This window comes from Bubalus kerabau, chromosome 1 (assembly GCF_029407905.1).
Source record: "Bubalus kerabau isolate K-KA32 ecotype Philippines breed swamp buffalo chromosome 1, PCC_UOA_SB_1v2, whole genome shotgun sequence".
NCBI lineage: Eukaryota > Metazoa > Chordata > Mammalia > Artiodactyla > Bovidae > Bubalus > Bubalus kerabau.
The window spans coordinates 216164593-216177783 of record NC_073624.1 but is presented as its reverse complement, the minus strand read 5'-3'; the positions used below and the strand labels follow the sequence as shown (position 1 = coordinate 216177783).

Genomic DNA, 13191 nt, shown 5'->3' with positions numbered 1-13191 from the left:
AAAAAGCCAGGAAGGCTGTGGATGTAGGTGCTTTAATAAAAAGCTAAAGCATGTGACTAAAGCAAGCATCCGGGGCAGGACCTGGACTCACTCTCATCAGCCTCATCCATCCTGCCCTTCCCCTGGCTCTAGGATCTGGCCCCATCCATGCATCCTAGCTGGGCTCTTATACAGGACAGGCAACAGACAGGTTGGCTAGACCTTCCTAGTGAGGACCAACCACCCTTTCTAAGAGAATCTGCAGTTGCCATGACTGAAGCAAAATGGTCTCTTGTTTTCCAGAAAATTCAGTGACTCATCCCACTTTGTCTTCTGAGCTCTGACACAAGAGAAGGGGAAACAAGGGAGAAGAAGAGGAGGAGGAATTGAGGGGGTATTGGAAGCTGGTCATCCATCTACTCGATGATGTTTCTTGTGCGACCATTTGTGCGCCAGGTTTCATGGGAAGCACTAGTGATACAAAGGAGAAAAAACAGTTATAGCTCCCCTGGAACTTTCAGCTGACTGGGAGCAGAGCCTATAGTAGGTGTAGCTCCTCCTGGCCGAGGCATCAGGGCAGGCTTCCTGCAGGAGGAGGCTCCTACACCAGGGCCTGGATCACAAAGAGGAGTTGGCGAGGCCAAGGACAAGAGGCAGGTCTGAGGAGAGGGAGTCAGGCTGGAAGAGCATGCACAAAGGCCCAGAGGCAAGAATGAGGATGGTATGTTTAGGATGCTGCTGAGGACGAGGGCTTTAAGGACTGACACTTAACCTAGAGGGCAATCGGGAGCCATCGAGGGCAGTGGAGCGAGGGGAGTAACTTATTCAGACTTCAGTTTTCAGATCCCTTTGGTTGCAGTGACTTTTCTACAATGAGAACAGGAAAAAGAGAGGGTGTGGGAGGCAGGGATGGTGGCAAAGGCTGTTTTTTAGGAGCCTATTCAGTAGTGAGGTGGAGAAACAGTGTACCAGAGGGTGGGCACCCTGGTTTGAGACCTCTGTCTTGGGTTACTGAATTTGTATGGTGAAGCTAATGCACTTCTCTCCAAGGGCTGAATGGGAAACAGACAGGTGAGCTCGCTACAAACAGTAAGTTCTGGGCGGGCCTCAATTACTGACCGCCTAGCTCATGACCAGCCACAGGTGGGCATTTCAGAAGAGCTTTTTGATGACAAGGGTGGCAATTCTAGTCCTGAACTAACACAGATTAAACAGGAAACAAACGGAAATTTCCGAAGTCCACACCACTTTCACCGCAAAGAAGGGGTTTTAAGTTCCGGGAGGGCACAAGTGGCAGGGAAAGAGGTGCACTGACCTGGCGCTCAGGGGCTGGTCACCACGTGGTCCCCACGAATCGCCCGCAGCGAGAGCTCGTACCCAAGGAACATGGCTGCGCTCATGGGGAAGCCCCGCACGGCGTTGACCGTGATGCCTCTGAAAAACACCTTTGGCAGGAGGCGGGGTTATCACAGGACACGGACCGGCACCCTCCGCCCCCATCCACATCACTTCTGAAGGCACGTTTCTTCGCAGGCCCAGTATGCATGCGCTAGATACTACCAGCTCACACGTGAGTCCTGTGAACACCACGTTCGCTTGCTTAAAACTGTGCTCTCTCTCATGAGCACGCGAACACATGCTTGGTTCTGGGACTGCAAGTTACAGCTCCATACGCTCTGCAGTGGTAGACAGGGCACCAGGCCCTGACCAAGCACTGTGACAGGTGCTTCACAGGACGTCCCAGAAGGGCAGGGTAGGGGAAGCTAACTCAGGCCATGCTCCAGACGGCAGATGTGGAGTCCAGGCACAGCTTTGCCGGTTAGCAGCTATGTTACCTGGGAAATTGGCCAAGGCTCTAGAACTCGATTTTCCCACCTGTCCAATGGGGGTAATAATACTATTAACCTCCTACAGTTGTTGAGGGAATAAATGACATGTTGCTTTTAAAGGCATTTTCACAGTGCGTGTCCTGCAGTAAGCACTCCTTAACTGTTGACAAATCACACCATCCTTATTAACAATAGTGTATGAAATCACTACTTCATACAGAGTACCACTCCACTTCTGTCATGAATGCTGAGGCGTGTCTGTACTGAGCTGCTAAACTCTGCCTTTAGTACAAGAAGACTGAATTTATCACCCCTAGGGAACATGGTACGGTGCTGCCCCTCCACTGTGAATCTTCCTGCCTGGTGCTGGGTAGACATTGATCTATGTGATGTGGTCCCGGCCCTTGGGAAGTTTATAACCTACTAAGCGACATAAGCCCCATTCAGGAATAATTGCAGTGTAACCCATAACATGATGAAAACAAATAAAGGCCTTGGTGAGGGGTGGGGTGGGGAGGTGTGCTAAGCTGCTTCAGCCATGAGCGACTCTTTGTGATCCCATAGATTGTAGCCCTCCAGGCTCCTCTGTCCATGGAATTTTCCAGGCAAGAATACTGGAATGGGCTGACATTCCCTCCTCCAGGGGATCTTCCCAACCCAGGGATTGAACCTGCATCTCCTGTATCTCCTGCATTGGCAGGAGGGTTCTTTACCAGTAGCGCCACCTGGGAAGCCCCAGGGTGGGGAGGAGCTGTCGTTAAATGTCTTCTTTGGGGAGAGATGACACGTCTGAAGGCAAATTGCTACCCACAAATGAATGACCTGAGAACTGTCGGTTGTAAGAGGTAAGCCTGTTAACTGATGCCTGTATAATTTACTGTTCACAGTTGTAGTCTGTGAATAGAACTTCTCGGTACTTTAATTTTCAGAAGGTAGAAGTCCAGCCCTTTGCATGTCCCCAGTTTCCTTAGTTGTGGGACTCTAGCGTCAGGGTAGGTACAGACCACTGTCATGGGCCAGGACATCAGGTGACATCCCTTCAGGAGAGGTGTCTGCAGCGTGACACTCATGGAAGCCTGGGACATGCAGCTTTGTCAGGAAGAAGAGAGAAGGGCCTCAGTATACCCAGGGTTGGGGGGAAGACTTGGCCCCAGGGAAGGGAGCTGATGGGCCAAGATCCACAGAGATGAGCAAGTGGCCAAGACAAACAGTGAAGCGTTCAGGTAGGGGCAAGCAGGCTCCTTGTAACATTAGCACTCCTCTCTAATGTCTAACCTTTCTGGAATTCCACAGAGATGGAATTCACCCAGGGTGACTGAATAACAACAAGGAATTGGGTCAGGCTCCGAGAGGAAAATTCCATGCTGGGTGTACACAGAGGCTCCCGTGTGCACCTCCACAAGGCAAGGCAGGCCAGGCAGGACCCAGCTTGGAGTGGGATCCTCCTCCCCAACAGCACTGGGCCATGCAGGAGCTGTGGGCCACTTCAGACAGCCAGAGAGGACCTCCCCGCAGCTGTGGCCTGCTCTGCTGTGAGGCCCAAAGATGGCAAGCAGAGTGCAGACCTGCTGGCTTTTACCCTGGCTTTTGGAACACAAGATCACTAGACAGTCTTTCCTCATGATTCCTCAACGGCTCCCCACTTCCCAAGATCAAGTCCATACCCTTCCCTGACCTTCCAGGACCCACATGCTCCTTGCATTTCTCTGAGCTGCCTCTTACACTTGACACTGTGGGCAGTATATTGGCCTGCCATTCCTCCTGCCGGGCCAGCTCTCTCCCACCACTGACCCTCTTCTGGTCCCCGGTGCTGGGATGCCCTCCAGACTCGGTTCTACCCTCTGGTAGCCCTGCCACGGCCACACCAAGTAGGATTATGACCCATTGCCTTCTGTGCCCTCAGTATCTCTGCCATCACAGCCCTTCTCACACCATCCTCCAATCACCTATGACTTGTCTATCCACTCATTAATAGTCCTAATCAGAGTAGTGAGAGCTGGGCTATGTGTATGGCTCCCATTTGAATCCCCAGCACCTGCACTGTGCTTGGTCTAGAAGATCCTCTATAAATCTTATTAAATGAATCAATGGCTAGTTGGATGGGCAGATGAGTGAAGGAATGAGTAAATGAACACATGAACAAATTCCTTAATGAGAAAAAACAACAGTCTCTGAGCCAAAAGAGTCCTGGTGGTGGTTGTGGTAGTGGTGAAGGGGGATTCCTAGAGCAGAAGAAAGGTTCCAGATCCCCCAAGTGGCAGAACCAAAGAGCAACCAACCCTGATGCCTCAGGAAGCTTGTCTACTTACAAATGGTCCTCTCCATCTCTCCTTAGAGTCATCCAGTCTCACCCAACTGTCCTGATCCCTCTCAAAGCAGTCACTTCCGTGGAGCTAGAGGACATCAAGTCACTCCTTCAGCCTCCTTATTGCAGATGACAGGTCTCCAAGTGTGAGCTATGACCCATGTGGTTCAGGATGATCCTCAAAGCAGGCAGAGAATGGGTCCCAAACTACCCCACCTTTCTACCATTCTGACTTGGGGCTGCCCCCGAAGTCCATGGACTTCTAGTTCCCCCATCATCAAGACTACTTTCCTGGTAATCACTGAGTTATAAGGGGCTACTAAAATTGGGCATCATCATCTTTATTTCAGTCCTTTCCAGTTCTTTCCTACATCGAGCTCTTCTTCCATAGGGAAGTGAGAACAGGTTGCAGCCTCAGTGAGCTGCAGCAGAACTCCTTGGGAATGGGGACTCCATAAAGCCAGCACCAAGCCCACTGGGACTGGAGGCAGCCCCAGGCTTTAGGAAAAGGTGCTCTTCCTGCTCCTGCTGGGGATCTGATGGTGAGACTACCTAACTTTCCAGGGATGTGTAGGATTTTTTTCATGTTACTATGTATGTTTATATGCAAACACTTATACAAACACACATAAATATATACACATGCATATATGCTTGCACAGTTTGTGAATATTTGAAAATATATCACGAGAAACTCATAACTGATTGCCTTTGAGAAAAGACTGGGGGTCACAGGAGGAACACTCTTGTGTCCCTCTTATACCTTTTGAAGCTTCCTATTTTTATATTATAAATACTATAATATTTTTAACCAATTAATAAAAATAATTAATCTCCATCAATAATGCAGTTAATCAGCTTTAATATTGCTATTATGACTTAAAACCTGTCTGAATATACACTGTGGGTCAGACACTTTTGAGATTAAGAAATCAATCATCTGACCTCAGTTGTTTTCTAGGACTTTGCGTTTAACAACACAGTAACATTTTGTAGGAAATGATATCAGCAATATATTTTGCTTCTGCAGACTTCTTGGAAATATGACACATTAATACTTGGGAAAACAGAATATCTCAAAAATTGAGCATCTCTTTTGAATCTCTCTTACGTTTCCCTTTGTACTTGTTGGTTGAACCACAAACTGTGCTTCTGCTAAAAAAAATATACAAAAGACAATTGATTCAATATCCAATTGTGATAACAATTCTCAGTAAAGTGGGTATAGAGGGAATATACCTCAACATAACAAAGTCAAATATAACAAGCCCACAGCTAACTTCATTATCAACGGTGAAAGCTGAAAGCATTTCCTCTAAGACTAGGAACAAGACAAGGAAATCCACTCTTACCACTTTTATCCAGCATAGTATTGGGAGTCCTAGCCACAGCAATCAGAGAAGAAAAGGAAATAAAAGGAATTTAAATTTGAAAAGCAGTAAAACTGTCACTGTTTGCAGATGACATAATACTACACGAAGGAAATCCTAAAGATGCCACCAAAAAACTATTAGAATTCTTCAATAAATTTAGTAAAGTTGTAGGATGCAAAATTAATATACAGAAATTTGTTGCTAACAATGAACTAACAGAAAGAGAAATTAAGAAAACAGTCTTTTTTACAGTTGCATACAAAATACACAGAAATAAGTTTAACTAAGGAGGTAAAAGACTTGTACTTGGAAAACTATAAGACATCAGTGATGACACAAAGAGGTAGAAAGATACACCATGCTCATGCTCATTAAAAAAATTAATATTATTTAAAAGACCATACTCCTTAAGATAATCTGCAAATTAAATGTGATTCCTATCAAAATATCAATGACATTTTTTCACAGAACTAGAACAAATCATTCTAAAATTTGTATGGAAATACAAAAGACCCAGAATAGCCAAAACAATCTTAAGAAAGAACAAAGCTGGAAGTATCATGTGCCCTGCTTTCAAAGTATACTACAAAGCTACAGTAATCAAAATAGTATGGTACTGGTACAAAAACAAACAAATAGATTAATGGAACAGAACAGAGGGCCCAGAGATGAGCCCACACTTATATGGGCAATTGATCTACAGCAAAAGAGCCAAGAATGTAAAATGGGGAGAAAACAGCCTCTTCATTAAGGTTTTGGAAAAACTGGACTACTGTCTCACACCCTATATAAATGCAAAACACATTAAAGACTTAAATGTAAGGCCTGAAACTATAAAACTTCTAGAAGAAATCAAAGGCAGTACATTCTTTGGCATTAGTCTTAGCAATATTTTATGAGCAGTCTCCTCAGGTAAGGAAAACAAAAGCAAAAATAAATAAATGGGATTACATCAAACTAAAAAGTTTTTTCACAGTGAAGGAAACTACCAGCAAAAGAAAAAGGCTGCCTAATGAGTGAGAGAAGGTATTTGCAAATGATATATCTGATAAGAGGTTAATATTCAAAATATCCAAAGAACGCATACAACTCAACATCAAAAAAACCAAACAACCTGATTTAAAAATGAACGGAGGACCTGCATAGACATTATCCAAAGAAGACATATAGATGGCCAACATACACACAGAAAGTGCTCAACATGACTAATCATCAGGGAAATGCAAATTAAAACCATGATGGTATAGCACCACACACCAGTCAGTATGACTATTACCAAAAACACAAGAAATAACAAATGTCGTCAAGGATGTGGAGAAAAGTGTTGATAATGGTAAGTTGGTGCAGCCATTATGGAAAATAGTATGGAAATTCCTCAAATAAATTAAAAAATAGAACAACCACACAATTTACTAATTCCACTCCTGGGTATTTACATAAAGAAAATGAAAACACTAATTATAAAAGATATATGCACTCCTATGTTCATTGCAGCATTATTTACAGTAGCCAAGATATGGAAGAAATCTAAGTGTGTATCAATTGATGCATGGATAGAGAAGATACCTATATGTGCAATGGAATATCACCAAGCCATAAAAAGAATTAAATCCTGACATTTGTGAAAACGTGGATGAACCTAGAAGGTATTATACTAAGTGAAATAAGACAAAGACAAAACCTGTATGATTTCACTTATATGTGGAGTCTAAAAAACACAACACATGAACAAACATAACTAACCAGAAACACAGTCATAGATACAGAGAGAAAACAGGTGGTTGTGAGGGGGAAGAGTGTTGAGGAGGAGAGAAATAGGTGAGGGAAATTACCAAGTACACACTTTCAGTTACAAAATAAATGAGTCATGGGTATAAAATGTGCTGCATGAGGAATATAGTCAATAACTATGTAATATCTTTGTACAGTGACAGATGGTGACCAGACTTATCATGGTGATCATTTTGAAATGTACGGGAAAATCAAATCACTATGCTGTGTACCAGGAACTAACAATGTGCTGTAGGTCAATTATACTTCTAAAACAAACAAACAGAAAGAAACATTAGATTTGTGGTTACCAGAACTCTTGCCTGGAAAATCCCATGGACAGAGGAGCCTGGTGGGCTGCAGTCCATGGGGTCGCTAAGAGTCGGACACGACTGAGCGACTTCACTTTCACTTTTCACTCTCATGCATTGGAGAAGGACATGGCAACCCACTCCAGTGCTCTTGCTTGGAGAATCCCAGGGATGGGGGAACCTGGTGGGCTGCCGTCTATGGGGTCGCACAGAGTCAGACACGACTGAGGCGACTTAGCAGCAGAAGTGAAGGGTGGTGGGAGGGGAAATTAGATGAAGGTGGTCAAAAGGCACAAACTTTGAGTTATAAGATAAATATGTACTAGGGATGTAATATACAATAAGATAAATATAATCAACACTGCTATACATCATATATGAAAGTGATATGAGAGGAAACCCTGAGTTGTTATTATAAGGAAAAAAAAATGTTTTTCTATGTTTTAGTTTTATATCTGTATGAGATGATGGATGTTCACTAAACTTATTGTGTTAATCATTTCATGATATATGTAAGTCAAATCATTATGTTGTATACCTTAAGCATCCACAATGCTGTACATCAATTATATCTCAATAAAACTGGAGGGAAAAAACTGAAGTGAGAATTCTAAGAGGATGTCAGGACTCTGTCTCCTCATCTAGACAGCCATTACACTGACAGAATTTGTCTGATGTAACTACTTTAGAACCCTGGAGTTTCCTGAAGGCTTCCAAGTTCCAGGGGAGCATTTGGGAAATGGTTGATTTTGGTCAATGTTAGCTTTCAGCACAGTAGCAGCTACCTATCCCCTACTCCAAGCCCTTTGGCTGGCAGCTGTGCACATGTTCCTGGAGCAACCTGCACACAGCTTGCAGGAACCAGGGTGGGCAACGAAAACCTCATCCTCTGAATATATTGGACATCTGCTCCTGGCCACTGATTGCTGTTTCTGATCACGAGGTGCAAAGAGGAAGACAGTCATTCTTGTTTAACATCCCCCTTCATTTTGCAAGCCCCTCCTCCTCTGGCTGAAGTGATTTCCAGGGAATTTAAAGGAATGGTGGCCCCTTTCCCTTCATTTTTCTCTTTTTCCTCTTTTGAGAGCCAGACATTAAAGGCTAGGAAATTCAAAAGCAACTGCATGTATGGGGAAAATTAAAAGTGACCGTGCATGCCCAGGGAAAGGCACAGGCTCAGAAAAAACCTGAGAAAACCTTAAGTTTACACCTCAGGTTGATCTTTGGCACAGAGATAGCCTACAACAATCAAAAACGAAACCTACCGCACCCTGGGGAAGAGACAGAATCTGATTTCTAGATTACTACATTATTAGACACAAATGTCTAGTTTTCAATGTAAAAATTACAAGGCATGTAAGAAATAGAAAAGTATGGTCGACTCAAAGAAAAAAAAAATCAACAGAAAATGTCCCCCAAAGAGACCTGATAGCATATCTACTTGACAAAGACTTTAAAACACCCTTCTTAAAGATGCTTGAAAAACTAAAGATGTGGACAGCGTCAAGAAAATGACATGTGAACAAAACAGAAATATCAATAAAAAAATAGAAAACCCGGAAAAAAAACCAGACAAATTCTGGAGCTGAAATGTACTGAATGAATAACTGAAATGAAAAAAATTTACCAGAAGGATTCAAAGGTTTATTTGAGCAGGTAGAGGGAAGAATGAGCAAACTCAAAGACAGGACAAGAGAAATCATTGAGTCTTAGACACAGAAAGAAAAAACACTGAAGGAAAGTGAACAGCGCCTAAGGGACTTGTGGGAAACTCTCAAGCAGAGCAGTATATTGTGGGAGTCCAAGAAGAAGGGGGGTGGGCAGAGAGTATTTGAAGTAATATGGCCAAAAACTTCCCAAACTTGATGAAAAACATGAATGTAAATATCAAAGAAGCTCAATGAACTCCAAGTAATATGGACTCAACGAGATCTACACTAAGACCCATTATAATAAATTTTTGAAAGACAAAGAGAGAATCTTGAAAGCAGCAAGAGAGAAGTGACTCATTATATGCAAAGGATCCTCTATAAGACTTTCAGCAGATTACTCATCAGAGACTTCGATGATCAGAAAGCAATGGGCCAATATATCCCAAGATCTAAAAGAAAATAAAAACTGTTGAAAAAGGATTCTGTATCCAGAAAAACTATCCTTCAAGAGCGAGAGATAAATAAAAGCTGAAGGAGTACATTACCACTAGACCTACCCTGTAAGAGCTTTCCTGTGGCTCAGACGGTAAAGAATCTGCCTGCAATGCGAGAGACCTGGGTTCAATCCCTGGGTCGGGAAGATCCCCTGGAGAAGGGAATGGCAACCCACTCCAGTATTCTTGCCCCAAGAATCCCATGGATGGAGGAGTCTGGCAGGCTACAGTCCAAGGGATCACAAAGAGTCAGACACGACTGAGTGACTAACACTGCCCTGTAAGTAAAGCTCAAGAGAGTCCTGCAGGCTGAAATAAACTATCACTAGACAGTGATGTGAAGGTGTATGAAGAAATAAAAATCTCACAATCGGTAGACACACAGGGAGAGTAACACCAGCATCGTGGCAGCACAGGACACCCTTCGTTTTACCCTTACTTCAACAACAAAAACTAAACAACCATCCATGAACAAAGGTGCCTCTAGGGAGTTGTGGGATCCAGCACCTTACACCAAGGGACCCAACAGGATCCTGCCCACCTGTGTGTCAGCTAATAGGCAGACAGACCTCAGTCCTGGCAGTGAAATCTGCAGTGGCCTGTGAAAAGGTTCCAGCCACTCTTGGCTATAGGACTTGGAGAACACTGACTTGGGCAGTATCACACAGAGCCTTTGTGGAAGTCCAGGTTTCTGGAGGAGAAGTTCTGGCCCTCCACTGGAGCAAAAAAGTAGAAATTTGAACACACTTGGATGGCAGTTAGTAAAAAATGGAGGGTTTGGGATGAGGCAGCCATATTAGATAAGGCCTTGAGGTCAGTAGTAAATTAGTACTAATAAATACAAATACCAATGCTAATACTAAAAAGTTAACTCTTTCTAAATGTTCTTTATGTATTATGCATTAAACTGAGCACTTTTTATATGCCTCATTTAATGTAACCTTCAAATGTCTCTTCTGTTTATGGTAGGGATGGTTATCATAGGAGAAATTGAGGCCTCGAGAGATAAAGCTTGCCTGGATTCCCCTAGCTTACAAGTAGCCAGACCTGGTTTGGAACTCAAGTCTGCTGATTCAAGTTGTGCTGTTGTTTAGTCACTACGTCATGTCTGACTCTTTGCAACTCCATGGACTGTAGCCTGCCAGGCTTCTCTGTCTGTGGGATTTCCCAGGCAAGAAAACTGGAGTGGGTTGCCATTTCCTCCTCCAGGGGATCTTTCTGACCCAAGGATGGAATCCACGTCTCCTGCATTGGCAGACAGATTTTTTTTTTTTACCACCGAGCCACCAGGAAAGCCTCTAAGAAGCACTACAAGAAAGCCAGGGGCCCATTCAAGGAAAAGCAAGTATGAGGGGGCTAGGAGGTATCACGGGAGGCAAGATAGATAGGGATGAATTAGTTTATAATCTTAGACACTAGATGCGGAAACCTGATCTTCATTCTGAGATAGTTTAGAGGCAAGAAGAGGCTAGGATTTAGGATAAGCCCTTTGGGTTCAGGAGAAGGGAGACAAGCCCAGGCTGGATGCTACTTCAATAGCCGAGACCAGAGGTGATGGAGTCTGGCTGGCGTTGGGTGGAAAGCAGCAGACAGATCGGGGAACTGGAACTTGTGAGATGTGATGATTGTGGCGGGTCTGGGAGTTCTTACTTGGCAAAGGGGTGAGGGTGAGGTGCTGAGCAGGGAATGAGGAAGGAGTTCCCAGCCTATTTGGCTGAGGAGGCAGGGGACTGGCTCAAGTTGGTGGAGTAGAAGGATGTGTGCTTATCTTCTGTGAGAACACCAAAATCGCAGCTCGTTGTTGAACAACTATCAACAGGAGGACTCTGGAACCCACCAAAAAAAGATACCCCACATCCAAGGACAAAGGAGAAGCTGCAACCAGACGGCAGGAGGGGTGCAATCACGATAAAACCAGATCCCATACCCACCGGGTGGGCGACCCACAAACCAGAGAACAATAATACCAAAGATTTTCTCCCACTGTTGTGAAGGCTCTAGGCCCCACATCAGGCTTCCCAGCCTGGCGATCTGGCAAAAGAACTGGGAATCCCCAGGGAATCTGCCTTTGAAGGCCAGTGGGATTTGACTATAGAGCTTCCACAGGACTGGATAAGGAGGCAAGCTTGGCAACTCGGAGGTGGGTCCAGGCCCCGGCTCTATCACACGTCAGCTGTGTGACCTCAGATTGGTTACCAGTCCTCTCTGAACCTCTCAGCCCAGTATATTTTGAGCATGCACAGTGGAGGGAGTCCAGGGTGAGGCCATTGCTGAAGGCTGGCAGCTCCCCAGAGGCAGTGCTCATTGTGCTCGGTAAATGGTAACCGCCAGCACTTTGGTTACTCTATTAAAGTCTGACATCCCTGCATTTGTCTGACCCTGCCTCGGACACAACTGAAGTGACTTAGCAGCAGCAGCAGCAGCCCTTGAAGCAGTTGATCAAATGTATAGTTCGATATATGATCAATGGGTGTAATAGTGTAACACTAGAAGGCAATGGCACCCCACTCCAGTACTCTTGCCTGGAAAATCCCATGGACGGAGGAGCCTGGTAGGCTGTAGTCCATGGGGTCGCAAAGAGTCAGACACGACTGAGCGACTTCACTTTCACTTTCCACTTTCATGCATTGGAGAAGGAAATGGCAACCCACTCCAGTGTTCTTGCCTGGAGAATCCCAGGGATGGGGGAGCCTCGTGGGCTTCCATCTATGGGGTCGCACAGAGTCGGACACAACTGAAGCGACTTAGCAGCAGCAGCAGCAGCCCTCGGGGGACTGACACTGACCCAAGACGTCACTGACACGTGACTGCGGCAGGGCTTACTTTAAGACCTTCTTTCTGATAACTCTGGGAGATGCAGTCCAGGACACCTCTGTATTTGTTTACATAAACCCCATCAGCTTGCAGTCGGCTCTTCACGACGTCCATAGGAGTTGCTGTTCCCCAAGAAATTGCTCCTGTAAAGAGAGAGACAAATAGCTATGAGGGGCTAGCTGGTCAGGGTCTGGAGGGGCACTGGCTCCCTGTAGATTTCTGGAAAGAGCTCAGGGTCAGGGCCTAGGAAAGGGGTCCCTGACCCTCCCTCACCACATGGTGTGGGACTCGGCAGAAATTTTCTGCCTCCTCTAGGCCTTGGGTTTGTCTCCTGTAAAATGTGCCAGCAGCACCTCTCTTCGTGGGATTGCTGTGAGGACAAATGAACTAACGCAAATGAAGCATTTAGCACAGAGCCAGGTGCGTAGCTAGTGCTTCGTAAACAGAAGCCTGTATTGACAGCTTTTATTGGAAGAAAAGGCCCAGTACTTTCCAAGCACACACAGGGGAGGGAGTCCAGGGTGAGGCCTGAGGCTGAAGGCTGGTAGCTCCCCACAGGCACAATTTATTCTGAACACAGAGACACTAAACAAACACTTGGAGATAGGCTGCTGGCCAGCTGAGGGATCGTAAAGAGGGGAGGGGCAGGTCTTTAAAGAGCTCT

The 13191-nt window shown here is 45.0% G+C and overlaps 1 protein-coding gene across 1 annotated transcript in view; it reads right to left on the bottom strand.

Moving 5' to 3' along the window:
- Positions 1–1301: 1301 nt before the first annotated feature.
- Positions 1302–13191, bottom strand: part of SLC25A48 (solute carrier family 25 member 48) — a 40403-nt gene continuing 28513 nt past the window's right edge. Inside the window, exons 6-7 of the mRNA XM_055566776.1 lie at positions 12537–12670; positions 1302–1424 (exon numbers count right to left, since the gene is read on the bottom strand). Of these exons, the coding sequence (XP_055422751.1) occupies positions 1302–1424; positions 12537–12670 (257 nt within the window). The remainder of the gene's footprint in view (positions 1425–12536; positions 12671–13191) is intronic.